Source organism: Anguilla anguilla, chromosome 11 (assembly GCF_013347855.1).
Source record: "Anguilla anguilla isolate fAngAng1 chromosome 11, fAngAng1.pri, whole genome shotgun sequence".
Taxonomy (NCBI): Eukaryota; Metazoa; Chordata; class Actinopteri; order Anguilliformes; family Anguillidae; genus Anguilla; species Anguilla anguilla.
Window position 1 is genome coordinate 11,026,331 of NC_049211.1, and position 25,634 is coordinate 11,051,964.

At 47.3% G+C, this 25,634-nt stretch overlaps 1 protein-coding gene across 5 annotated transcripts in view; it reads right to left on the minus strand.

Annotated features, from left to right (window-relative positions):
- kazna (kazrin, periplakin interacting protein a) overlaps positions 1-25,634 on the minus strand; it is a 269,814-nt gene that overhangs the window by 157,455 nt on the left and 86,725 nt on the right. For all 5 annotated transcript variants that reach the window (XR_004761391.1, XM_035381147.1, XM_035381148.1 and 2 more), the window contains exon 3: positions 5,773-5,956. Coding sequence is in view for 4 of the 5 variants with exons in the window: in XM_035381147.1 (XP_035237038.1) it covers positions 5,773-5,956 (184 nt within the window). In the remaining variant the exon portion in view is untranslated. The remainder of the gene's footprint in view (positions 1-5,772; positions 5,957-25,634) is intronic.

A 25,634-nucleotide genomic window follows, 5' to 3' on the forward strand; every position in this document is an offset into this window, starting at 1 on the left:
TGTCTATTGTACGGTGTTTTTGAGTAAGAAGAAAGTGTTGGCAGGAAAACGTCAGTCAGACAGTCATCAGTCAGTCAGTCAGTCAGTCAGTCAGGGTGCTATGCGCACAGACGTGCTGCAGAGTGAGATGAAAAGGCTCGGACATCACTCTCTCTCCCCCCTCTCTCTCTCTCTCTCTTACTGTGCTTGCTGTAGAAGTGCCTGTCCCGCAGCAGGAGGCCTGCATCAAAGCTCTACGGTTTTCGGAGAGCAGCAGGAGGCCCCCCCTGAATGGATGCTCTGAGGTCCCGGGACAGGAGCACTGCTGCACCCGAATTACTGAAGAAAGTGACACAGACTGGATGAACCACATCAGCCACCGTAGTTCACAGCACTGTCAAGTCCCTGAAGGACTAGGGTGTTGTTTTTTGAGTTTAGTAACACCACCCAATGTGACCACAGCAGTGCTGCTTGTTCAACAGCCCATCCCCCACGCTGTGGCATGGTCAAAGGGAGTCATGTGACTGATCATGGCAGTATTATAGTCGGTCACTCGTCTGTGGGCAAGTCCATGAATGGAAATGTTTCAGAAACTGAACACTGAACTAATTCTACCACACGTGTGCTGGGTATACAACACTTTTCTTTGCACAGAGGGTACAAGCATTTGCTGTAGTTCATAGCTGATGTAAATGCAAAAAGGCTTACTGGGTCTTTGATCTTTTTGATTACACATCTTGGAGACAAATACCTATTTGCACTTTGAAAAAAAAGAAAAAAATTTCCCTTGAAATGTACTTGCCTCAGGACAAAGATGAATATTACCAAATCAGAGCACTCATTATGAAATGATTACCTCGGCACTTCTGAAGGAGGGCGACAATAAAGCAGTCAATTGGCCACGGGGCGGCTGGTTAAATCAGCTTCATTAAAAATGCTAAGCGAATAGTCCGCCGCACCAAAGTGATGGATCAAGTAATAGCCAATAATGGCTAGGTGTCACCGCTCTTCAGGATGAATACATTACTATCATTAGGCGGGGGGGGAAAGGAGGCAGGTCATTTATAACAGGAGACAGGTGTATTTCGGGAAGTGGTACGGCCCTCCCGCCACGCCCCTGTCTCGTCCCCCGTCCCCGTCCCCGTCCCACCCCCCTGTGAGCAAAAGCCATCAGAGCCGAAGTAGGAGGGAGCAATTTCCTCCCGGGCTCAGGGAGGGGAGACGGGGAATTAGGCAGGCATGTTTTGTACCCAGAGCTGCAGGCTCTCGTGTTCGGAGAGGGGAGGGAAAATCTCGAGTTCGGCTGAAAGTTCTCACACGCTGCTGATTGGCCATGCTCTAGAGGATTCACGGCTTTTAGGTGCCAAGCAACGGGTACACTTCATGTGTGGATTTTATTGTTGTGTTAAAGTACTCCCATAATGCATTCTTGGGACTGTCAAAAGCAATGTGTCCATATCATGTTTTCTTTTTCAAGCGAGAAAAAACTTTTTTTATGATCGTCTTTCTGCAAATATTAATTCATTTGACCAACAATAGAGACAACTTGAGCAACAACAGAATGGCGCTGGATAATTAGACGTTGCAACAAGGGGAAGATCAGTTCTACCCAGCATACACAAAGACATACTCACAAATACACACATGCACCCATATACGTATCCACATGTACACATACGTGCATGCACAGGTTTAGAGCTTAGCTTGCCAGTTAGCGCACTCTAATTTTCCCTGTCAAAGATTTCAAAATAAAAATACTGATCTGACTGAGGAAATTACAGTTATGGGGAAGGCCTAGAAGATAACATCCATTTCCAATGAACCACTTCACTGGTAACAGGTTCACAGGGAGACATTTTGTGTCTGTTTAACAGACTAAGAGCTATTATGCATATGAGAGAAGGCTCACCCACTGTCCTACATCTCAGCGCGTGTAAATTAAAACAGACTCCAAAATAGGAAACTTTTTCTGACAATAGTGAGGATGTGTGTGTGTGAGAGTGAGAGAGCGAGCGAGCAAAAGAAAGAGAGAGAGAGAGAGAGAGAGAGAGAGACTGCCGAAAAATGAAGCAACAGCAGCGGTCAGCACTTCCCTGCAGCACCAGTCGGGAGTGGCCTGAATAAGAATAGGCCAGGTGGTGGCATCAGCCCCACAGGACAGCAACAGAGGTCACAGAGAACCAGCAGGAAGACACGGGACCCCACCGCCTGCCACCCGCACACACCGCCCCCCACCCCCCAGCCCAGCCCCGCCCCGCCCCCGCCAACCTCAGAACTGCTCGCTGCCAAGTGCGGGCCGTGAAGTGAGTCTAGTGCTAAGCGCCTCGGGCTGTCACCAAGGTTATGAACACATTGTCTATGTGTATGACAAAATCCCTGCGCCCCTCCGCTGACCCCTCCCAGACAGCGTGTATTTACAGCTCAGTCCCCACTGTTCCCATGCTGAAAGCACCAGAGGCCAGGGCCAGGGGTTAAGAGCTAAATGAGCTGCATAACTCCGCGTGAGGAGACCATCCCAAACACAGCCAGCGTGGCTTAGCAGAGACTAGGCTCAGGAAATCACAGACACATACTGCTGTGAGCGCCAGCCTGTAGCGTCCACTACAGCCTCCACACCCCGACTTTAGCCTCCACCTCCCATAACTAGCAGCAGCAAACCTCCACCTTCCATAGCAGAACTAACAGCAGCAAACTGCCACACTACTGCTCCATCCCTCCTGAGTTCAGCCTATATCTTCCATAACTTCACCGACACCACCAAAACTCCACCCCCTGACTTCAGCCTCCATCTCCCATAATTCAACTGACTGCATCAAACCTCCATCCTCCTGACTTTAGTCTCCATCTTCCACAACTTAGTTGATAGGGTCAAACTTCTACCCACTTTAGTCCAGTCCACTGCCCCTCTACCCACTGTCTCCACCCTCTCTCTTGCTGCCTCCACCTGCAGCAGGTGTGTCTGAGCCTCCACCTGTTCCGCAGAGTTTTCCTACGCCTCAGTAGCGCCTACGTCAGCAGGATACGGCTCACCCAAATGCGTGAAGCGCATCGGCGGGGAGAACGCGCAGCGCCAGGACGGCCAAACAGGCCTCAGGAAGAAGTCAGTGGCAGAATATGGGGACAGTAACTATGGGGACAGTAACCATGGGGATGAAAAAATGGTGTGATGAATATGGGGACAGTAACCATGGGGACGAAAAAATGGTGTGATGAATATCACAAACATACCGCGGGAGCGAGAGGGTTGAGTGTGCTGGTCACGGCCGCGCGTGGGGTTGACTCACTACGATGCAGACTGAAACCACGCCTCAACACCCCCCTCACCCCCCACATCCCCCTTCATCCCCCACCCCTCAGGTCTCTGCTGCGGATGAAGGACAGGGAATCAATGAACAATGTAGCATAAATCAGTTCTCTAGTGCTCTACAGGCACAGAGACACACAGTTAGCTTCCCCCCTCCCCCTCCCCCCCTCCTGTGATCAGTAAAGCCCTCACCTCACAGCAAATATGTTCCCATGTCCTCTATTTCATTAATTTCCCTTACACTCCCTCTCTCTCAGGAGGCTTGGATGGGCTTCAACATCCTTACAGAATAAGAGCCACGCAGGGCTTCATTTTATACAGTAAGAGCGCAGAAAACTGTAAAGACCATTGCACTGCCATTAGAAGGGGTGTGAAACAGACAAATAGAAAAACAATTAGCGCGGTAGTAAATATATTTCTTACCCTGAAACAATAAAGTTTACAGTGTTATATTTCATAAAGATGTAATTAAAAACTGTGATCTCCGCGGTAAAAAACTAAACAAAACACAATCTCGCAACATGCAACCCATTAGTTACCAGCTGAAAAAAAAGTCAACTCTGCCCACATAGCTCATTTTATATTAGAAGCCCATGCTCTCACTTTGCTATTACTTGTCCAGATATGTTTTAGAAATGGTTGCAAATCTAAGACAATGAGTTAACATGAACAGTAAGCAATTTTGCCATTGGCTGCAGTATTAGCCCTTGAAATCCAAAAAAAATTTGACCTTGGTCTCCATTCCTGTGGGAATTCACAGTTAAGTGCACAGGAAGAGATCAATGCACAAAAAAAAAAAAAAAAAAAACTACAACAAAAAAAAAAAAAACCAAACACATTCACACACCTGTCAGGAAAAACTACGCCACATCGAGACTGCAAATAAAAATAGAGGAAGAAAGCAAAAAAAAAATCTCAGCGCCAGAAATCTCACTTTTTTTTTTTTCCCAGTCGCGCTGCTTGTTTGGGTGAGCGAGCGAGCGAGCGCCAGACCGCAGCCAGATCGCAGATCGCGCCGCGTGCCGCGGGTCACCTGACCGCCGAGGAGCGCGAGGAGGCATTACATCAGGGCCCAGGCCCGCGGAGAGGAATGCAAGCTGTCACTGGCCCCAGCGCACTCCAGCGGGCGCGGATAAATGAACACAAAAACACAGGGGGGGCACACGAGGGGGGGGGGGGGGTTAAACTCTTCAAACAACACCAGCAGCGTGCGGCCTGACTGACTGCGCTACTTCAGTGGAAACCTTCACCGCGGAAGGAGGGACTGGAGAACCACCTGTTAACCGAGGTGCTGCAAAAAGCACTAGCGCGCCGCGCAACTCCCAGCTGAAAGAGTTAACGCAAATTCTGTAGCCCGGGGGGTGCGTAACTGGATGAGGGAACGGTGCGAGGCGCCCCTCCGGATGAATCCGGGACGCGTCCCGCCAGTGGAGACAGCACCGTGCGTTTTAGGATGCCTCTCCGGGCTCAGCGTTATTGTGCAGCGGCAGCCGGTTTGTGTGTGTGTGTGTGTGTGTGTGTGTGTCGGCCTGTTTCAGAGGGCTCCACAGCGCCAGCTTCCACACACACACACACACACGGAGCCAGGAGAGCGAGCGACTGCCTCAGCAAAACCTCCCCCAAGACAGAGGACCTTCTTCCAAACTCCAGGGCACTCTGCCTGCACCGATCTCCCTCTCTCCCTCTCTCCCATTCTTTCTTTCTCTCTCTCTCTCTCTCACATACACACACAGCACCTCCTCCCACAGAGTTCACTCAGCTAATTCCATCACTCACAGTGAGGAGACATGTCCCATCCGGGGACGGGACAAAATGCTGGGCTCGGGGGGTGAGGGGTGAGGGGTGGGGGGGGGGGGGGGTCGGAAGGGGGGAAGGACGCATAATCCAAACACAGGAGAGAAAAAAACGAATAAAGAAGCGGGCGCTGCGATAGCTCCCCGCCCTGCGCACTGCATCGCTCGGATTCCTCGCCGAGAGAGGGGGGCTCTGTGAGCATGTGGCTGGGTGCAAACTTACCGCAGCGCCGGCAGCAGCACTCAGCAGCACAGCCCGACCCCACCCCCCTCCCAAACTCCCAGGCACACAGAAAAGAGAGAGAGAGAGAGAGAGAGAGAGAGAGAGAAAGGGAGGTGGGAGAGAGAGGGGGGAGAGCGGAACATTGCCGAATCCGTTGAGAAAGAACACAGCCGGCCAGATCGCCCGGGAAACGGGACAGGGAAAAGGCCAGTCGCCCTTCCCGGCACCCTAAAAAGCCCTGCCCCCCACCCCCTCCCCCTCCCGGGGTTCACGGGTTCATTATCTAACAGCGAGCGAACTTGGGGGAAAGAATTAGGAAACGAGAGCGGACAACCCGCTGAGCATTCACTCCCTTAATCTCCCTATTCATACCTCCTCACACAAACAGCCTTTCACTGCAAACACACACACACACACACACACGCACACACAGAAATCACGTCTCAGACAGTACAAAAGTCCCGCTGCCTTACCGTGGTTGTTGTGCTGGTTGTTCTCGACCATGGGGGGGTCGCTGGCCCCCAGTTCCGCCAGCCTCCGGCTGGTGGCCGTCAGCTCGGAGCGCAGGTTTGTCACTTCCTGGCTGGCGGACTGGATGGCCCCATCGATCCGGTGGGCCAGCTGCTTGTTGTCATCCATCATTTTAAGGATTTTGGCCTGAGGAAGGAATCCACACAGGGTGGCATGGTGTCAGGAGGAGTGGCGGAAGAAGAGGTGGCTCAAACTGTCTCTCTCCCCCTTATTCTTCTCCTCCTCGTCCTCCTCTTCCTCTCCTAGGATTTTCACAGGTAAATGCGCTAAAACCAAATCCCAGGAGCTCTTCTCCCTCTCCTCCTCCCCCTTCTCCTCTGCTCAGGCTGAGGACAGAGGTTTTTTTTTTCACCTGTTGTCTGTTACTGCGTGCATGAGAGTGCGTGTTCGCGAAAGAGAGAGGGAGAGCTGGAGAGAGAGAGAGAGAGAACAGGAGAGACAGAGAGAGAGAGAGAGAGAGAGAGCGAGAGAGAGCGAGTGAGAAAGTGCGCACACAAGGGAGGGTGCAGCGACGGAATGAGAAAGTGAGAGCTCTGCCTGTAAAATGTGCTCACAGCAGCCGCTCGCTGAAAGGACACAGTGCATTGAGATGACAAGCACCTTTTTTAAATGGACCGTACCATCTCCGGGGGAGCGGCGGGGGGAGGGGGCTGAGGCAGCAGCAGTAGTGCCGCAGCTCTCGAGCCACACACGGGCTCACGCCAGCGCGCTGCGGTTCCCCGGGGCCAGCAAATTAACAAGACGTACAGGTCCTGTGTTTCACGGTGAAGAGAAGCAGACAGGCTTGAATTTCCCTCCTCTGGCCTCCCCCTGCCTCTCAGGACTGGCCTGATATGCAAATACAAAACTCTTGTCAAGTGTTCTGTGCTCTCTCTCTCTCCCTCTGTCTCCCTCTGTCTCTCTCTCTCTTCATTACTAATTCAGTGCTTTGTCCCTTGATAGCTCGCCCCCACGCCAGTGGGGAGGGGAAGGGGGCTGTCTCAAATCTGAAGAGAGGGAAAACATTTCAACTGGAATACAAAAGTTTGTTGGGGAGAAAAAAAGTTACACTTCTATGTCCCTTGTTTGAGGATGATCTCCTCCAAGGCCAGAGACCACAGGACACGATTGGGCAGTCCTGGTGGGCTGCACTGTCTGCTGGTTTTTTGGTGTGTTTCAGCACAAGTGATTAAATTTAAGTCATTGACTGGCTAGAATTCACACACCCTTGTTGCCAAGGCATTAACTGGCTGCTGACTGAAAGGAAAGCACAAATACCATTGCAGCTCTCCAGGACTAGAGTTTGATGCCCCTGCTCTTGAGGTACATTACACATCATTCTGTCTTTACCTCTTTATGGCTTCTAATATAGTGTGCCGATTACACTAAACACTTGTGAAAAAGACATTGTGCATTGCTTTTGTTACATGGTATTAAAGGAATAGTTGAGGATACATAAAACTACATGAAAGTGTCTCCAGCTGTTTTCCTAATAACATCCCAGTTAATTTTGTGGAGTAGCATCCAAATACATATGCACTCTGTATATATAATTACATATATTATATGCATACTGTGCATATGCAGTATATCATATATGTAAACAATGTTAGGATTACAGTAGTTTTTATATGTACCCCCCACTTTAGGGGAGGATAAAGCAATAGTTTAAAGGAACAATATCTGAAATAAATTAGTGATATTTAGTACTAAGCTGCAAATCCTTTGAATCTGATGACTACCTGAAGTCTGTGACCATAGCTATCTCCATATGCTGGGTAAATTCCCAGGCGACGCTATGACAGGCCAGTACTACAGCCAACTTCAGTTCCTGTTTATTTCTGCAGTGTTTCGCCTTCAGTCCCGTCTTCAGCAAGTGATGCACATGTTCAGTTGGATTCAGGACTGGTGAGTGACTCGGCCAGTCAAGAACATTCTACATTTGGACCTTGAAAAACTCTTTGGTGGCTTTGAAAGTTCTGGGCTGTAATTCCTACACAAATCCCCCGAATGTTAACACCGTCAAAATAAAGCTGACCGTCTGCACTTTACCCTCATACTCATTGCTTTATTTCAAATCCAGGGTGCTAGAATGCAGAGCCAAAACAACAAAAATTGTGCCATTGTCCCAATACTTTTTAATTTAGCTGTATAAATGTGCACATTTTCCATGTTTATGGATTTTCATACCCCGATAAACACTTGCGCAGCTTAAATTCTTTACAGGCCTCCAGTTATGCAGCTGAAATACTGCTCAAGGGTACAGTGGCACTGCTCCACTCGGGGAACAAACCTGCAGTCCTCTTTATTGCTCCTAATATATTGTGCAGATTACCCTAAACACAGGAGCGAAAGACAGTGCATAGCTCTTGTCTAATGGTATTAAATTAATATTCGAGCGTACATAAAACCATTTGAAGAGTTTGCCCACCTAATAAAATCCCTGTTAATCTTGTGGACTGAGCTGATATATTGTCCAAGGGTACAGAGACACTGCTCTACTTGGGGATCAAACCTGCAGAAGCTGCAAACCCAGTTCCTTTATCATTACGCTAGGCATTACGCTATTCTTGTATCGCTTTGAAATAAAACCGCTTTGTTGTTGAAGTTGAAGTTTCTTAATGATGAAAAATATAGCCAGAGCTTACTAGTTCTCTGCATTTAAGTTACAGTTATTAGGTGATGCATTGCAGGTGACAAAATTAAAATCCACACAAAGCCACTGTTTTCATGTAAATTCAAATGCGCAGTATTAGGACCTGAAAAATGAGCAACGGCATTATTTTCTATTTTATAAACATCAGCATGTATACATCAGAACAAGTTTTCACTGTTTGGAGGCTGATTACTGGAACCCTTGAATGGAAACTCGTGCCACAAACAACTGCCCACATTGAGAGCTAATCAACCACAGTCAGGAATCCTCCAGAAAAAAACATTTTGGTTAATTTTTTACCGAAGTAGCAAAGTACAAAAGTTTAGTAAGTCGCACTTGCTACCCCCTGGGTCAGGGCAGAGCGCATGTACATTGATATTCACAAACAGAATCTTGGGAGACAGGTCGGCTGCAGGCAGCAAGAGGACCCAATATCAAAGGGAGCCCTTGTAAGATGACAGTTTCCCGGTAATGTGATTTGCTGTCACCCCCCCCCCCCCCGCCCCACCCCCCTCCCTCCCTCCACCCATCCGCCCGCCGGCCCCATTCTACGATTCCTTTCTTCTTTTTGCGAGAATCAAGGTCATCAACTGTTTAATACGCTTCGCTTGCTGCTAACCGCTGCATGTGAAGACGCACACTGCTCCTTTGTCCTCCGCTGCGCTCAGCGTGCAGGGCAGGGCACAGATGATGCTCACGGCTGGCTCTGCGGAGGACGCGCGGTCCTCTGACGTGTGACCCGCGGGGCTCTGAGGCCGGACCTCTCTTACTGTACTTCCACCCCTGCACACACTGCTCCTTTACTGCTCTGATGAAAGGGAATAGAGGTGTGCAGTGGTGGTGGTATGTGCGTGCCTGTGTGTGTGTGTGTGTGTGTGTGTGTGCGTGTGCGTGTGTGTTAAGATGCTCAAATCCAGCATTGCAGTGCACCCTTCTACTGTTTGATGCTTCACCCATGAACTAGTAAATGAGCAGGCAGGGAGGGGGAGAGAGGGGGAGAGGGGGAGAGAGAGAGAGAAAGACAGAAGAGGAAATGAGAAAAGACATGAACACATTTTGGTGATGTCGATCGAGGACAGTGTGATCTCTGCAGCTCTCAGCTGGCAGGTGTATGTGTGTGCTTATGTACTCGTGTGTGTGTGCGCGTGTTTGGAGGAGGGACGAGGGATCACCGTTTATTTAACTATTTGCGGTTTAATTGAGGATGCTTGCAGCATCAAAATCACAAATCTGCAACTTATCGTAAAGCTGAGGAACTGAGGGAGTACATAAACGGTGTTTTAAAAAAGCCCCTTTCCCAACTGATATATTAGCATCAGTCTAATTCTGACACACAGTCAATCCATCAGATGCGAAAATCCCCAAGTTCATGGCTCCACACAGCTGTAAAACTTCCCAGCCTCCTCGTTATCGTTTCCTGTGGAGCTGAACACGATCTCCCCCCAGAGCAGTCTAAGTGGTGCTGTCCAGTTTCCCACACAACCACCACCACATCTGCGGTCTCAATGTCGGCCTCCAGTGAGCATCTGTCTTGGCTGTCCCTGTGTGTGTGTATATGTGTGTGTGTGTGTGAGTACGCATGCCCCTGTGTCTGTGTGCGTGTGTGTGCATGCGTGTGTGTGTGTGTGTGTGTGTGTGTGTGAGCACGCATGCCCCTGTGTGTGCATGTGCGTGTGTGTGTGTGTGTGTGCGCACACACGTGCGAGACAGAGCTTGGACTTCACCAGTGCACATCTCAGCACTCTCTCCTGCTCTCTAATTGTCCATGTTGGTTATTTATACAGAAGGCTGTGGCCACACATTACAAATTATTCATCAGGATGGCTGCAAGGCTAATGAACCTGACCATGGGTTCCCCCTGTGTAAGGTGCCTGATTAAAAGAGTGCACCGCTGCAGCTGGTGCGTGGAGGCTCATCAGCACACGCCTCTAAACGCCCCTCCAGGGACTCCCCCAGGTCCTCTGGGAGCACTCAGGCCCGGAGCCCCAGCTGGACGGGGGCCCCCCTGGTCCCGGGCCCTAATGGAAACATGGCGGAGCGCGGATTAGCATGTAAATAACGGCCTCGCAGAGGAGGCCCGGCCGACGCCTACGGCCACAGAAGAGGGACTGGGCCCGGGGCCCTCCAGCACAGGCTGCAGCGCTTCAGAGGGACGCTCGGCTGGAACGCTCTGTGATGGGTATTCTCGCCTCTCCTTGGGACCGCACCATTACCTCATTAAGAACGCAAGCCTGCTACCCGAGCACTCCAGGCCCATCTTAATGACAGAGGGACGCTGCCGTGGGTTCATAATAAGATACTGCAGAACTTCCTCCGGTCATACATCTTTCACCGACAGACAGCTTAATCTAGTCAATCTTTAGCTTCGCTGGTGGAGACCCCTTTGTTACATGCAGGCCATCAGCGCGCTAGCACGTCTGTGATGGGAGTTTAGAGATAATGAGTGTGTGTGTTTGTGTGTATGTGTGTGCGTGTGTGCGTGTGTGTGTGCATATGTGAGTGCACGTGTATGTGTTTGTGTTTATGCATGTGAGTGAGCATGCGTGTATGTGTGTGCATGCATGTGTGTGTATGTGTGTGTGTGTGTGTGCGCGCACGGGTGAGTGTGAGAGAGTGTGTGCATGCATATGCATATCTGTGTGTGTGTGTGTGTGTGTGTGTGTGTGTTTGTGTGTGTGCATGCATGGGCGCGGGTGTGTGTGAGAGTGTGTGTGTGTGTGTGTATGCGTGTGCATGCGCACGTGTGTGGGTGTGTGCATGCACACGTGTGTGTGTGTGTGTATGCACGTGCCTTTCAAACCAGCTGTGCCCTGGGCCTGGGTAGTACATATCCAGTGCCTCTGTGCTGACAGAGAAGGAAACGTGAGCCAGGGCGGCACCCTGCACTCCCAGCATGCTCGGCTCCACTATCCACCACGCCCTGCCAAAACAGCAAATCTGCCCCAACATTAAAACACTGGTAGATTTTAATGTTCCCGTTTACACTACAGCAATCCTGAGGAGTTACGACATGGTAAGGATGAATGCCTTCACCCAAAACCTCCATTTCAAGGGCCTTCAAGGAACTGGCAGGTCCACTTCCTTACATGAGAACTCAGTGCTCCCTCGCTCCTTCCCTCCCTCGCTCCTTCCTTCCCTCCTCCCTTCACTTCATTCTGGCAGGTGACTGACTGTGGCTCACAGGGGGCTGGGGCCAGAACACCACATGAAAAGCTCTCTGTTCTTTTCCAATGAAATCCCTGGACAAACAAAATCCTCTCTCCTACATCAAACACCCCCAAAATGAAGAAGGAGTAAACACTGGGGGGGGGGGGGGGGGGAGAGTGCAAATATATTGTAATGATTCTTAAAAATCAGAGGGGTAGGATTTGGAGCTCAGCGCGTGTTTGTTTTTCCAGGGCCTCCTTCCTCCTCCTGTGCCTTGGCTCTTTCTGCGCCCTTTCAGGACCCAAACGCAGTGGGGAGGGAAGGGGGGGGGGGGCACCCATTTCTTATCTCACACCCTTCGCAAGCAGCCCTGAGAACCAGCTGACCGCATCACATCCGTGAGGAGCCCATTTAAACACACGCCAAAAAAAACAACAATTATAAAATCAAACTCCCCGAGACTAGCAGGGCATGGAGGACTGGTGGGAGCTTTCACAGACAGACAGGACTCCGTGGGGATTAGAAATGTCCCTGCACTACCCGAGATAGAGGAGGGGACTTAAAAAAAAAAATTTAAAAAAAGGAAACGGCATTGTACAGTGCGTCTGTCGAAAGCAACAAACACATTATGGCACCGCAGCGCCTTTCTGATGCGAGATTTACATCGCTTGGAAGAGGGGGCCGGGGTCCCGCGCTGTGGTAGGCCGAGATAAGGACGTCACGGGCGCGGCTCGGTGTCGTAAACCACATCCCACCGGCTGTAAAGCCTTCCAGCCCTCGTCTGCACGCCGATGTCTGGCTGTGCGCCGGGCCTGGTCTGTGAGTTATTAATGAACGTATTCAGGTGCGTTACTAACGTTCACTCCCAGGGTTGTAGATGAGCACAATTAAATGTGGCAGAGGGCCCGAATTATTTCTGGCATTCAATAAGATTTTAAGAAAACGCACCTCCGTGAGATTTGGGTGGGAGAAGAGATTTGCTGTAAATTAAAAAATATAGAAAACACAGTTCTGGTGACTGACTAGATCCCCTGTGGGTATGAAGCCAGCCGTTTTTAGTGTGATTAATTTACTGTCCAATATGAAGCAGCAGCTCAGAGGTTTTTAATAAAGCAGGTGCCACTGAAGAAAGAATCATTTTCCCGTGTTTTAAACTGTGTGTTTCAAAACCCGATTTCAGCACTGAAGAGTGACTGCATGGCTAAATCCAAATTAGGGGCATTAACAGTTACAGTAGAGTTTAATTAAATATTTTTAATTAAAGCTGAGAACAATGGTTCAAACGTAATGTGTCTAGAACAATTCACACAATCACATCTACAAAACAATCAACAAAAGGGTCATTTAAAATACAGTGCAGGGGTTCACAAACAAATCAAAATTATGGGCCACATGAGATCCTTTATTAACAAACTTAGATTCACATTAACCACACCCCAGGAAAAAATATACAGCTGTTAGTTGGATATATATAAAGCTGTTATAGAACTGTTACAGAACATTACAGACTGTAATGTTTCAGAACTGTACTGGTGTTTTGTTGAAATGACCTAAATACAGTGTCTAATGGAAAAATGGTTCAAAGGGGCACTGCATAGATACATACATGATGTTGATGGATACCATTTTATCTTGTGCGTCCACTATCTACTCATCCAGATGAAATAGAAATCTGTGGGTGTGCGCTGCCACCCAGCAGCACACTTAGACTGCACTCACAACTGCATTACAGCACTGCACAAAACAAAAGCAACATGAAATCGGCGTTTTTCTGATGTAGTTCTGACTAAACCGTCTGAAAAGCTATTACCTCACTCCCCCCTCCTCTTCCATTTTCTGTCTAAAATGTTAACACTGACCTCTAATGGGGAAATGTGGTCAAATGTTTTTTTTCACATTTCAGCAGGAGAACCTGAAATGGAAAATATATTACATTTAAATCGTTTGTTTTAACTTATTTTTTAAAAATGCACCATTCAACTGCAATGTTAAAGTTTACCAGTAAACACAGCCATTAACAGGTGGTTAGCTGGTTTTGTTTACATTACCTGACAAGGACATAACTTGACCAGTACAAGTAGTACAAATCCTTCCTGAACAAGCCTCATCATTAAATAAGTAAGAGTAAAGAGACAATCAGCATGGATAGGCTAATTTATGTAGTAGTTGCTTCTTATTAACAATACTGCTGTTGGTTTGTTCGGTTAATTTCACATTCACTGATTGCAACTGTGTCTTCTGTGCCTTCTTGGTGATATCACACTTTTAAATTCCTGAGCGTAACATTCGTGTTCTTCACTTTTGTAAGACGCTCTGGAAAAGAGTGCCTGCTAAGTGAGTGTAATTTAATGTAATGTTTTAAAAAAAGCAGTTATATTTGTTCTCCTTTTCTGGGCAAACAGGTGTCAGATGGGCTGTGACAATGCCTTTGCATCACAGGCATGAAACTGTATAGTCTTCCTTTCAGCAACGTACCATATGGGGGTGAGTGGGGGGACACTAAAGAGCTTAGGGCCCATGTGACTGCTGCACGGACAGGAAGTGTAGCCAAGGACCACCAGGGGAAGAGGAGACAGCGGAAGTAATCTCAGACGAACATCAAGGACCTATGGGGGGGGGGGGGGGGGGGCAAGGTTCTTCCCTGCATGCAGTTCAGCCAAAGTACGCTTGGTTACAGGGAGATCATTAGCAAAATTATTTCACTAGGCTTCACAGATGTCCACAGCTGAGAAACAAAATATGATTTGTGCTTTAGGAGCATCTCCAGGTAACCAATCACATGCTTCTCTATCACATGATATTCTACTGGCATCCACAGAGCCAAAATGGAGGCAAGGATCACACTATATTAGCTGGGGCCTCACTCTCCACACTGACAACACCAATGCAGTAGCATCATTTCTGCCCCTGCCACTGGTCACCCTCACATATGTTTCTACTACTAAATAAACAAGGTCACAGCTGAAAAGGAAAATTTTATATCTAATATCCATTATCTCACTATTCACTGCCATGTTTGGACGGACTTATGGACGGACGAAGACAGACAGACAGACATATAAATAGATAGACAGATAGATGAATAGGACCCAGTTTCTTGTTAAATGAGCTGCATTCTGAGCAGTATCATGACAACATAGGATAAATACTCTAATATCGGCTTGCCATATCTGGGAACCAGGCCAACCAATTGTACTGTACATGGGGTCAGCTGACATACCATGGGGTCAGTAGTGTTGTGCAGAAGGGCCTCTTGCTCACCTCTCACACAGCTGACCCCCTGAGAAGGCAGGCCAGAGGAAATGCTTTCACAGAGTCTTGAGAAGCTGTTGGGAAAGGAAGGGGTCCAGTCTTTCCAATATAAATGTAAATCCACTCTCAAACTATGTATAACAGACTGGAATTTCAGGTGGCAGCGTAAGAATTCCGCAAGAAAGAACCAATGGAGTTTGGTTTAGTTAGAACCATTCAATATAACAGCCTTGTCTGAATATATTCAGACAACGCAATGTGATGTGTATTGTTACTATGTGAGCCACTCTATTGCATTCTGGGAAATTGGTTTGTGTGTGGTTTTAGGGGACAACAGTGCTAATGCCTGTCAAGGCACATCGACATTCACCAAAGCAGTCCATCGATAAAACTAAAAGTTTTCCAAGAGTACAAATACATAATCAGGAAAATAAATCACTTTTTACAGCAGACTTTAAAATGTCAGCATTTAAAAAGCTCAATTAAAGTTGCTAGTGTGTGTGCGTGTGCTGACCCAATCCTCTTTTTGATTTTTTTTTTTTTTTTTTTGCTTTTGAAAACCCGTAAAGATCAGACCATTGATTTGTTTTTATCTCACTAGGGACAGCAGCTGTAATTTAGAGTGTGGTTAAAATGGGAAGCTGATGAACAAACGCAATGCACGCGCTAAGCTAATAGCGAATAGTTATTATGTGGGTACGCCCCCCTCCCCCCCCCTTTCCCATCCTAAAACATTAAAGCTCTAGCAGAGTAGACTTTCTGATGAGCCCTTTCCGATGAAATTCCTCTCCTGACAATTAGACCAGATCAAAAAAGTCAAAACTGAAGGAAGATAACTGTAGAGAAGAGGAGAGGAGAGAAGACTCTGGAGGAGGCCATCAGTGGCTTTAGGTGGATCAAAGTCTCCTCCCTGTGTCTGACTGTCACCACAGAAGCAGGATGATTGTAGAGCAACCACCTCAGGATTTGGGCAGCCAAAACAACACAAACTCTGTGGTCAGGGGGTTTAGACCCTCCCCTGTTCCTCTATCAACGCAAAAAAAAAAATGAGTCATAGGCTACCCATTGACATTTACAACGCATACACGTAATGATATTTTCCAAAAAGACACAATTTTCAATAAAAAAAAATATAAGTGTAATATAGGTTTTTTTTTATATATCAGCGTAGTTCCACACCAGTAATTGAACAAATATTAATACTCTACAGGAAAGAACTAGTGTAATAGCACATTTTATCAGTGAGAAAATCTGACTGACAATAATACTGAAAGCAACATTCCCAGTCTTGCTTTTACGAGCTGCCAGTGACCACTGTCTGCTTACATGGAATTTATCCACTGAATCGGCTTGGGCGTTTTTGGATTTTTAATCCCCCTCATTTGGTTATTTTCCATAAAATGGGGACAGAGAGCAAGCAAGACGGCGGTTGTCAATGCGGCTCAGTTTGGTGACAATGCTTTCATTTCACAGACATGGTCTACCCACAGAACTGTCATGAAAACTCCTCTCCTCGTGAAAATCTGTCTGAGAGACACTCCTCTCCGCTTTGTAGTCTTCTCACTTCAAAAAAAAAAAAAAAAAAAAAAACTAAGGAGAGCCTATTCAACAGAGCACATTCTCTTGTAGCTCCTCTGCGAATCTTAAATCTGACCACATGAAGCACTTGAGGTTTTAGCAATGCAAAATGATGCACTCTCACATTCTCCAATCAAATGTAGGGCTCCAAATGGGACGTTGCTGTCTATTCCTTGTATATTTTGTCTGTACCATTGTATTGACTTTATTCCATTGATCTTTCCAAAAGGTCATTATGACTGAAGGAAACTTGGACTATCTTAGTCAGACAGCATTCAAATGTTTGTTCAGCATATTGATTTTACAGTATTATGCATATTGTATCAATGCCAATCTGGCTGTGAAGGAGGCCACTGACAATACTTTTATGAACTTTGTTTATGAATTTTAATTATCATCCAATTGATTTTAATTAATGAATTAGGTCTGCATAGTGGTCTTTTATTCTGTATAGTGCATTGAGCAAGGGAAAAGCTTGAAACACATCAAATTGTATTGTTACAATTATCATAGCATATATTTTCCAAACTCCACCTTTATCTTAGGTGAGCTGTTGGTGGCTACGATAGGGGCAGTTCAAAAAGCTGACCCAGGTACACTAAGTCACCTGTATATGACATGAGGACCAAATGCCTCTCAGTTACAATCGCAGAATTAACACGTTTAGGACACAATCCTTAATACGATTTCATGAATCCATTTGCATGTTTGCCTCGCCAAAAGTACCATCTGTCTTCTCCCCCCTGGACGCAGGTGTTTGTAGCGTGAAAAAAAAATGCCTCACAGAATCCAGGATGCCCCACTGAAATGTCTCAGTGAAAAACTAAATAAGCACATCCATCCCTGAAACTGCCCCCCCCAAGGGCAGATATATTATAAACAAGCTTGCGATACGCTGCCCGAACGGCAGTGATGTCTACGCACAGAGTATGCAAATTAGAAACTCGCGAGCCAAAGGCCTTATTATGCAAATGGCCGGTGACAGAGAGAGAGAGAGAGAGAGAGAGAGAAACAGGGAGGGGGGGAGAGAGAGAGAGAGAGGGACGAACGACAGGCCTTGATTCCAAAATGGCAGCAGTGGGAGAGAAACAGAGGCACTATTGATGGAGCTCACAGCAGAACACAGGATGGGAGAAGTAGCAAAAAAAAAGAAAGATACTGGGAAAGTGAGACAGAGAGACAGACAGAGGAGAGACAGAGACAAAGACATATAGATAGAGAGCGAGAGAGAGAGGACACTGATAAACTGTTTGAGCAGAAGCAACGGGCCTCAAAAGACCATCATTCTTCATCGCCAGTTCGGTTGATTCAGCATCCCCGCGCTCAATACTCAATGAAGCGAACTTCTCAAATGATTTTTTGTGAGGTGGTGAAAGGAGGCATACAACGAACAAGCAAAAGATGGGGGAGAATATCAGCTCTATTCAATTTCACTGCACCTGCATCTATGGAGTTTTTAAAGATACTGGCTGATTTTCCGTCAACACTTGACCACTATTTTGACAAACAATTATAAGTAAGACTTTTGTTCCTTCATAAACATAATTTGGTGAGTTCAACGATCTCTAAAACTGAGTTTTTGGGCGTCTTGTTTATTAAAATTAAGGACAAATGGGGATTGAAACAGAGCCATCATCTTTACGCACTCAATTATGCTATGCTAACAGTATTTAACTCTTTCCAAGAAATAAGGCAAATCTGCTTCAGTAGCACAGCTGCATTGGCAACAGTTTCTGATTGAATCTTCTCTTTCAAGGGCTCACAGTTTTCACTAAGAGCCTCACCCAGATCCCGATGGCTTCACCGTCGCCCCTCTCTACACTGGCAATCCAGCTCCAGCTCTGGACTACACAAACACGGCGGCCCGAACAGAACAAACTGGCGGGCATGGACTCTGATAAGGGTTTCACTCCGTCGCGAGATAAGCGGCTCTCTCTCCCTCTCTCTCTCTCTCTCTCTCTCTCGCCAGTTGCCGCGGAGCTCCCCCGGTTCCCCCGTCCCCTGTGCACCCGGCACGTCCCGCGCGCCCGTCTGATGTGCGAGTGAGCGGGTGGAGCCGCGGCGCCTTTAACGCGGCGGTAATACCCCGCGCGCGACCCGCGCCCGGCTCTCCTCCGAGATAAAGATAAATAAATAAAATAGAAAAAAAAAAAAAGAAGCGATCAGAAGCGAGAGGAGCCGGGGGCTCGATGGGGAATTAAGATAAAGCACCGGCTGCCTGCGCCGCTCTCGAGGCCGATTCGGGGGCTCGGAGTCGCGGGGAGCAGAACGAAATTTAACAAACGCAGCCGGCCAGAAAGGAATCCTGTGGCCTCCAGAGTAAGGTGGCGGGTGGGGGGATGGCGGTGTGGGGGGGCTGGGAGGCCCCTTTGTGGTCGGTTGGTTGCTCAAGAGCACCGCAGGTATATTCCTCTTATGAGCCAGAATTACAGCACTGCAGCCCACTCGATTATACTAGTCAAAGAGGATACCTAATTTGTGCAATATATACCGTAAATAATTGATTTGAAGGGCCAAAATAAGCAAAGCTACTGGTTAGTCGCTAGCTTGCTGAACGGGCGCCTTGGTGGGTGGCGGGGGGTTAATGGTTTGTGACAGCACTCCATACCCCACCCAAATTGCTCGGATTACTGGCACATTTTAACAATGAAGAACCTCTAGTGTTAAATCCTCATTGTCCATTATACGATATCTCATCTTTCAGTCAGCTGTCAGGGCTGTGCGTGTAACTGACAAGCTTGGAGGTGGAGTTTAAGCAAACGCATTAATAAATAAATAAATAAAAATAAAATAATAGGCTGGTGAGGTGGGCCAGATATTCCACTTACGGTTTCCATGGCAACTGATGGACAGGTGGATTGAAGGAGAGATGGATCCTGTCTTCAGAGAAAAGGACAGTAATTGGTTTAAAGAAAGAGCTGCACACAAGGCAGAGGTTGATGCTTACAGAGGGCAAGTTTAGAAAGGGTATTATTATGAGAAACCAATATCTGCCTCATACCAGTTCAGATTTTCAGCTGGATTGTTTGGCTTCACAATTATTTTATTGAATCACTTTTGCAAGAGCAAATGAATATCCTATCTGAAATGAAGCTTGTAATTACCCTATAGACTACAGTCAATCTAATGTTTAACTATTCAGTCCCACCATCCACACACTGCAAGTTCTCTCATGAATGGGGGACACACCTGTAAAGACAAAAAGATCATTTCCCGTCACTTAAAAAGCCTTTGGAATGTGCGACCTACAACAACCAAATCAATGCTAACAAACAAATGGAGTGGCCCAGCATTCCAAAGTACTGTCACCAACGCTGCTCCGCCAGAGCTTCCAAACGTAAACATGAATTATTCACAGCGGTGCTATTGTGCTAACGTCGAATGCTCACGCGTGCCACTTGGAAACACACAAGGAGGCTGAAGGAGCTGAATCAAAGGGGGAAGACGATGGAAAATTTGGCACTGGAGCACAAGGAAGTCCAGATGCCTGGACGGGGACAGCGGCCTTGGTGGTGGGGAGCCCAGAAAAAGAGTGCACAGATGGGGCAGTGTTTCCCAGCCCTCCCCTGGTGGCGGAAGGGAGCCCACAGTGTGACCCGTGTGCTCCGTGGAGAGAGAGTGGCCCTGTTATCTCTGCTCAGTATTCCACAGCAGTAGCACCGCCTGACTCAGACTGAGCGCTGCACATTCGTGCTTGCGTGTGTGTGTGCGTGTGTGTGATTGCACGTGTATGTGTGTTTGTATGCACGTGCGTATGTGCATGCGTGTGTGTGTGTGTGTGTGCGCGTGCAAGAGTGTGTGTACTCATTTGCGCTTGTGTGTATGTGTGTGAGTGCGTGTGCATACGTGTGTGCATGTGTGTGTGCACGTGCATATGTGAGTGCACGTGTATGTGTTTGTGTTTATGTGTGTGAGTGTGTGTGCATACGTGTGCGGTGTGTGTGTGTATGTACGTGCTTGTGTGTGTGCATGTGTGCCTGTGTGTGTGTGTGCGGGCACGCACATGCATGAGTGCGTGCACCTGTGTGTGCTTACGCGTATTTGTGTATGTGTGAGAGAGAGAGAGAGATACAGAGATCCTTACTTGGCAGCAAGTGCTTGATCAGCACTGATCCCCGGGGTGAGTCTCAGAAACGCCGCAGCATATGGGAGAAAACTCACACAGAACCATCTGCAGAATGTCAGACAGTCAGTCAAAAAAAAAAAAAAAAAAGAATAAAAATGACAGGTCCCCTCATGGGCATTCTGCTCAGAGCAAACCATATTAATCATAATTTGAAATCGGGACGTGAGATAAATGTGTTTATTTATTTATTTATTTTACCTGCGACTGGGCAGTCTTGGGTACTTCAAGGACAAACTGTCAGAGGAAAATGCTCACTGTAAAAATATGCAGGCCACATGACGGGGCACAATCAAGATGCTGTGCTAGTTTGTCATTTTCTACACGGGACAGAGCTGGCACCAAATGTTCCAAAATGAAATATCCTGTGCCATGCTCCTTAGCGCAGGACCCAGCTGTAAACTGACGAGCGCTACTTCAATGCAGACCCGGGCCTGATGCCACACTACATCACAAAGGCCCCAGTGTGTTTCCTCCTTTCAAAGGAACAGATGCACCTTCCTAGAGAGAGAGAAGAGAGATGTGGCATCGGAGCTATCCTTCACGGCAATCCGAGGGAGACGCAAGCCCACCCAAGTCGCTAACGCCGAACCGGTCAGAATTAGCCTCTGTTTGGCTCTCACTTTTTACCCCGTAAAATATACAGCTCGTTGCAAATGGAGCTTTTCATAACTCTGCTATCAAATTAGCTGGTCAGGCATTCGGGGAGCCAAAGAGCTGATTATGTGCAACCGCGGGGCATTGATACCTATGGGCCCGGCGTAATTAAGCCAGACTCGAACGCTTAATGAATCCACGGAAACGAGATCCCGACGCCATAGGACCGAGCTCCTACATCATCAGCTGTCATTAGCAGCGCTCAGCACACGCTGTGCCACTCGTAGATAAACTCCCGTCCGCATCTACTTAGCAGCAGCTGGCAAGCTACAGGGACCGGCTCAGTGTTTGAAGAGACACAGGCTTCCCCCCCCCCCATAATAAAAGACAAACAACATTAGAACGACACGTCGCGTTGCGTTCATTCAGCAGGTGCTTGTATCCAGAGCAGCTGACAACGCAGAAGAACCTGTGCATTCCCTCGGATTTATTTGAGTAATGGTGCCAGACATGGCTAACAACATTTTCAGCCCAGCGACATATAGTATATGTTACGCTGCTAAAGCACTAATGCATATTAACATATTAACTAATGCATATTAACTGTATGTACATATACGCACACACATACAAATACACGTACTGTAATCCTCAATGCATGCAGATTGGATTCATAGCAAACCCTAGGAAGAAAAACATAGAACCATAAAAAGATACCATAACCAGAAACTGATGACAGGTCAGATGGTATATTTAGTTTTCAAGTTTTAGTTTAAGAAACTGAAATCATAGAAGAAAGATCTAAAAGCATAAACACATCTCAGAACAAGATGACACAGGTTTCCTGTGGCATGTATTTTCGGATAAAAGATCTGTGTCGCGTGTAATTGGTTGACCATTGTCACGTTTAGCTAAATGAAAGAGCGCCTGAAAGGCGGCCGGTGGCTAACCCAAGACTTTACTGGGCTGTTGTCATGGTGGCGGAGTTTAGTTTAATTACAATGCCAGGATAAAATATGAAGGGAAAGCTAGCATTGACAGGGAGTTAACTAAAAGCATGGTTGTTCAAACGGGCCCAGCAGGCAGAGGGCGAGGAGTTCCAAGGAGGATCGAGGAGGACTGAGGAGGACCTAGGAGGACAGAGGACGACAGAGGAGGAGTGAGGAGGACAGATGAGGTCAGAGGAGATCAGAGGAGGACCGAGGAGGACAGAGGAGGGCCGAGGAGCGCCGAGTATTTCCTAGGAGGACAGAGGAGAACAGAAGAGGAATGAGGTGGAATGAGGAGGACCGAGGAGGAGAGAATAGGACAGAGGAGAATCGAGGAGGACCGAGGAGGTATAAGAAGATGAGACAGGAGCACCAGTGCTCCCAGGCCTGCAGCTGTTACCAGGCGAGGCTAGAGTTACCGGCTAGATTAGTTTGCTGGCGGTGTATTCAAATGTGATTTTCTGACTCAGTGAACACACTCACCTCCCCCCCCCCCCCCCCCCCCCCCCCCATGGCAAACCTCGCCCCCCCACCAAAGTCGATTATAATGGGAAAAGTGGAGAGATAAAAAAAAAAATGAAATGAAATAGCTGTGCTGGCAAATGGTAACTATCAGCTTGCCTCAGTCTTCTTGCGCTGACTGTTTAGAGTATCTATGTGCTGAGGAAGAGAGAGAGAGCGAGAGAGCGTAAGAGCGAATGTGTGTACTGTATTTGTGTGTGTGTGTGTGTGTGTGTGTGTGTGTGTGTGTGTGTATTTCTGTGTGGATGAGCGTGTGTGCATCTGCCTGCATGTGTATGTGTGTGCGTTTATGTGTATTTGTGTGTGTGTGTGTGTATGTGTATGTGTATTTCTGTGTGGATGAGCGTGTGTGCGTCTGCCTGCATGTGTATGTGTATTTCTGTGTGGATGAGCGTGTGTGCGTGTGTGCATATGCATGCATGTGTGTTTGTGTGTGTGTGTATGTGTATGTACGTGTGGATTAGTGTGTGTCTGTGAGTGTGTGTGTGTGTGTGCATATGCGCGCATGTGTACGTGTGTGTGTGTGTGCTTATGTGTATTTGTGTGTGTGTGTGTGTGTGCATCTGCGCGCATATGTACGTGTGTGTGTGCGTGTGTGTGTTTATGTGTATTTGTGTGTGGATGAGTGTGTGAGCGTATGTGTGCTTCTATTGGGGGCTCAGCAGTACTGGTCAGGCAGATCCATGAGTTTTTCCAGGTACACTGATGCCTAATTCATAAGCACACAAAGCGCTGAAGTTCTGCACTTTCCACACAGAGAACAAAGCCTTGGCTCAAAAGGTGTGCTGCTGGCCAGCGTCATGGCCCCCTCTCCCTGACCCCCACCCAAGTCCCACACCAGACTCTTTGTGTTATGTTTAATAGATTTCTTCACTTACAGCTTTGTTCAACATTGTTATTGGAAAAGGCACAATTACAGTCCTGAATGACAATAATGGTTGTAGGGTGAACATTATTGTCAGCTGGAGACTGAGGAAGATCGTTAGGGGCGCTACAATCGTTACAATAACATGATGCAATTAGCGCAGACGGGAAGGTTTAAGTAAGCTTTGTAATTAGCTGGTGGTTGGACTGGAATCTAAACACACAGCTTTTATGTTTGTCCTCTTTTTAAGGTTAAAGGTCATCCCCAGCCCCAGAGAAGACTTCTTCCCTGTGACATAAGTTCCTGTGTGGTGTGTCCCCTATGACGTAACTTCCTGTGTGCTGTGTCCCTTGTGATGTAACTTACTGTGTGCAGTGTCCCTTGTGATGTAACTTACTGTGTGCTGTGTCCCTTGTGATGTAACTTACTGTGTGCTGTGTCCCTTGTGATGTAACTTCCTGTGTGCTGTGTCCCTTGTGATGTAACTTCCTGTGTGCTGTGTCCCCATGTGCCTTCACTGATGGCATAGCTCTTTAATGAAAAAGCTGGACGAGTGAGGAGGCCAGAAGCACAAACATTGGAGAGCCAGCTGTCGAGGCTTAACCGTCCTGCTCTCCTTTATTTCTCTCCTTCATTTGTTTTTCGTGTCTTCCCCAATTCCAATCAGCCATTTCTGCTGAGCGGAGAAGACACCAGACATAAATTTGCCTCACCGTTTGGATCCTCTCTATAACTGTCAAGTAGATAGAGAGCGGGGGTGAAAAAAAATCCTTTATGTGTACAATTTAGCTTTAATTCGTTGCGTTAGCTCCCCCAGGGGAGATTTCCAGATAAAGGTCCGTTTTAATCAAATGAGATCACTCTCTGCTCCCTGAAAGGAGAGGTCTCCTCATTTTAGATGGTGGTTAGAGATAGGCACAGACAAAAGCTGTGACACTCCTTGATGGCTCCTGTAATCAAGCTCTCAGCTCTGATCGCATAACAAGACTAATTTCCACGGCGCTCCTCCTGGCCCCGGGCGATCAATCAGGAGGAATCGCCACCGAAATCACAACGAGGAGGTGCTCCAACGTGACTTATGATCTTCCTGTTATTATTTACTACCCGCACTGGAGGCGGTGGGGATCAATACCAAAAGCACCTTGAAAAGATAGCTCTCCGAGGGAGATGAATAGAAATGACTTCAATTGGATAAAATGATTGATAGCCAATTAATGACATTCTTAATTGAATCTGATGCTTTTTATATATAGACAAATAAGGGGGGAAAACCCTATAAATTACAATGTCTCAGCCAAGATTTTGCTTCTTTTACAAATGTGTAACACAGTTGAAGATGGCCTGGTAGAGTTCCATGACTATATGACTGCATTCGGAATGGCACGCTGGTTTTTCATTGGACAATGGACGGCATGTGACTGTTGGGTCACCATAGTTATACAGAAATTTGCACACAACAGAGTATTCAGATGGCACACAACTAAAGCTTTACTCACAGATATTACCCGCTAGATAAAATACCAGCCACCTGCAATATCATAAGATATTCCTCTCATTTACAATAGGCTCACGGACCAGCTCCCAGGAGACAGTCTCAACAACAATCCAAGATGTTCACGTGATAAATGTAATCAAAGCCAAGTAAGGTAAATGTGCATGACAATCTTAAACCTTAAATCATGTGATACAGACAAGCAGACGATGTAAAATATTGTATAGTTATTCATTTCACTCCATTAAAATGCTGCTTCACAAGTATTCCTAACAATGCCATAAAAACTATATGATGGTCCATTTTATCTCGAAGTAATAGCAACCCCTGTAGACAATTGATGGTTCAGCGAGCCTAGATATGTTGTGGCAGTAAATCTTAAGTTTACCACGAGCGACGGGGAAATCGCATCAAGGTCAGTGGGGACCAGACATTCGACCGTCTAATCAAACAGCTGCTGCCACTGAGACAGCCTTCAACTCGGGTGTCAGAGTCTAGTCCTCCGGGGCCCCTGATGATTTTCAGTGCAATTCAACACCAGTGATTCATTTACGCCATTTACTGGCAAGAGAGTCCACACGCCATGTTCCCAAGGTCTTAATTG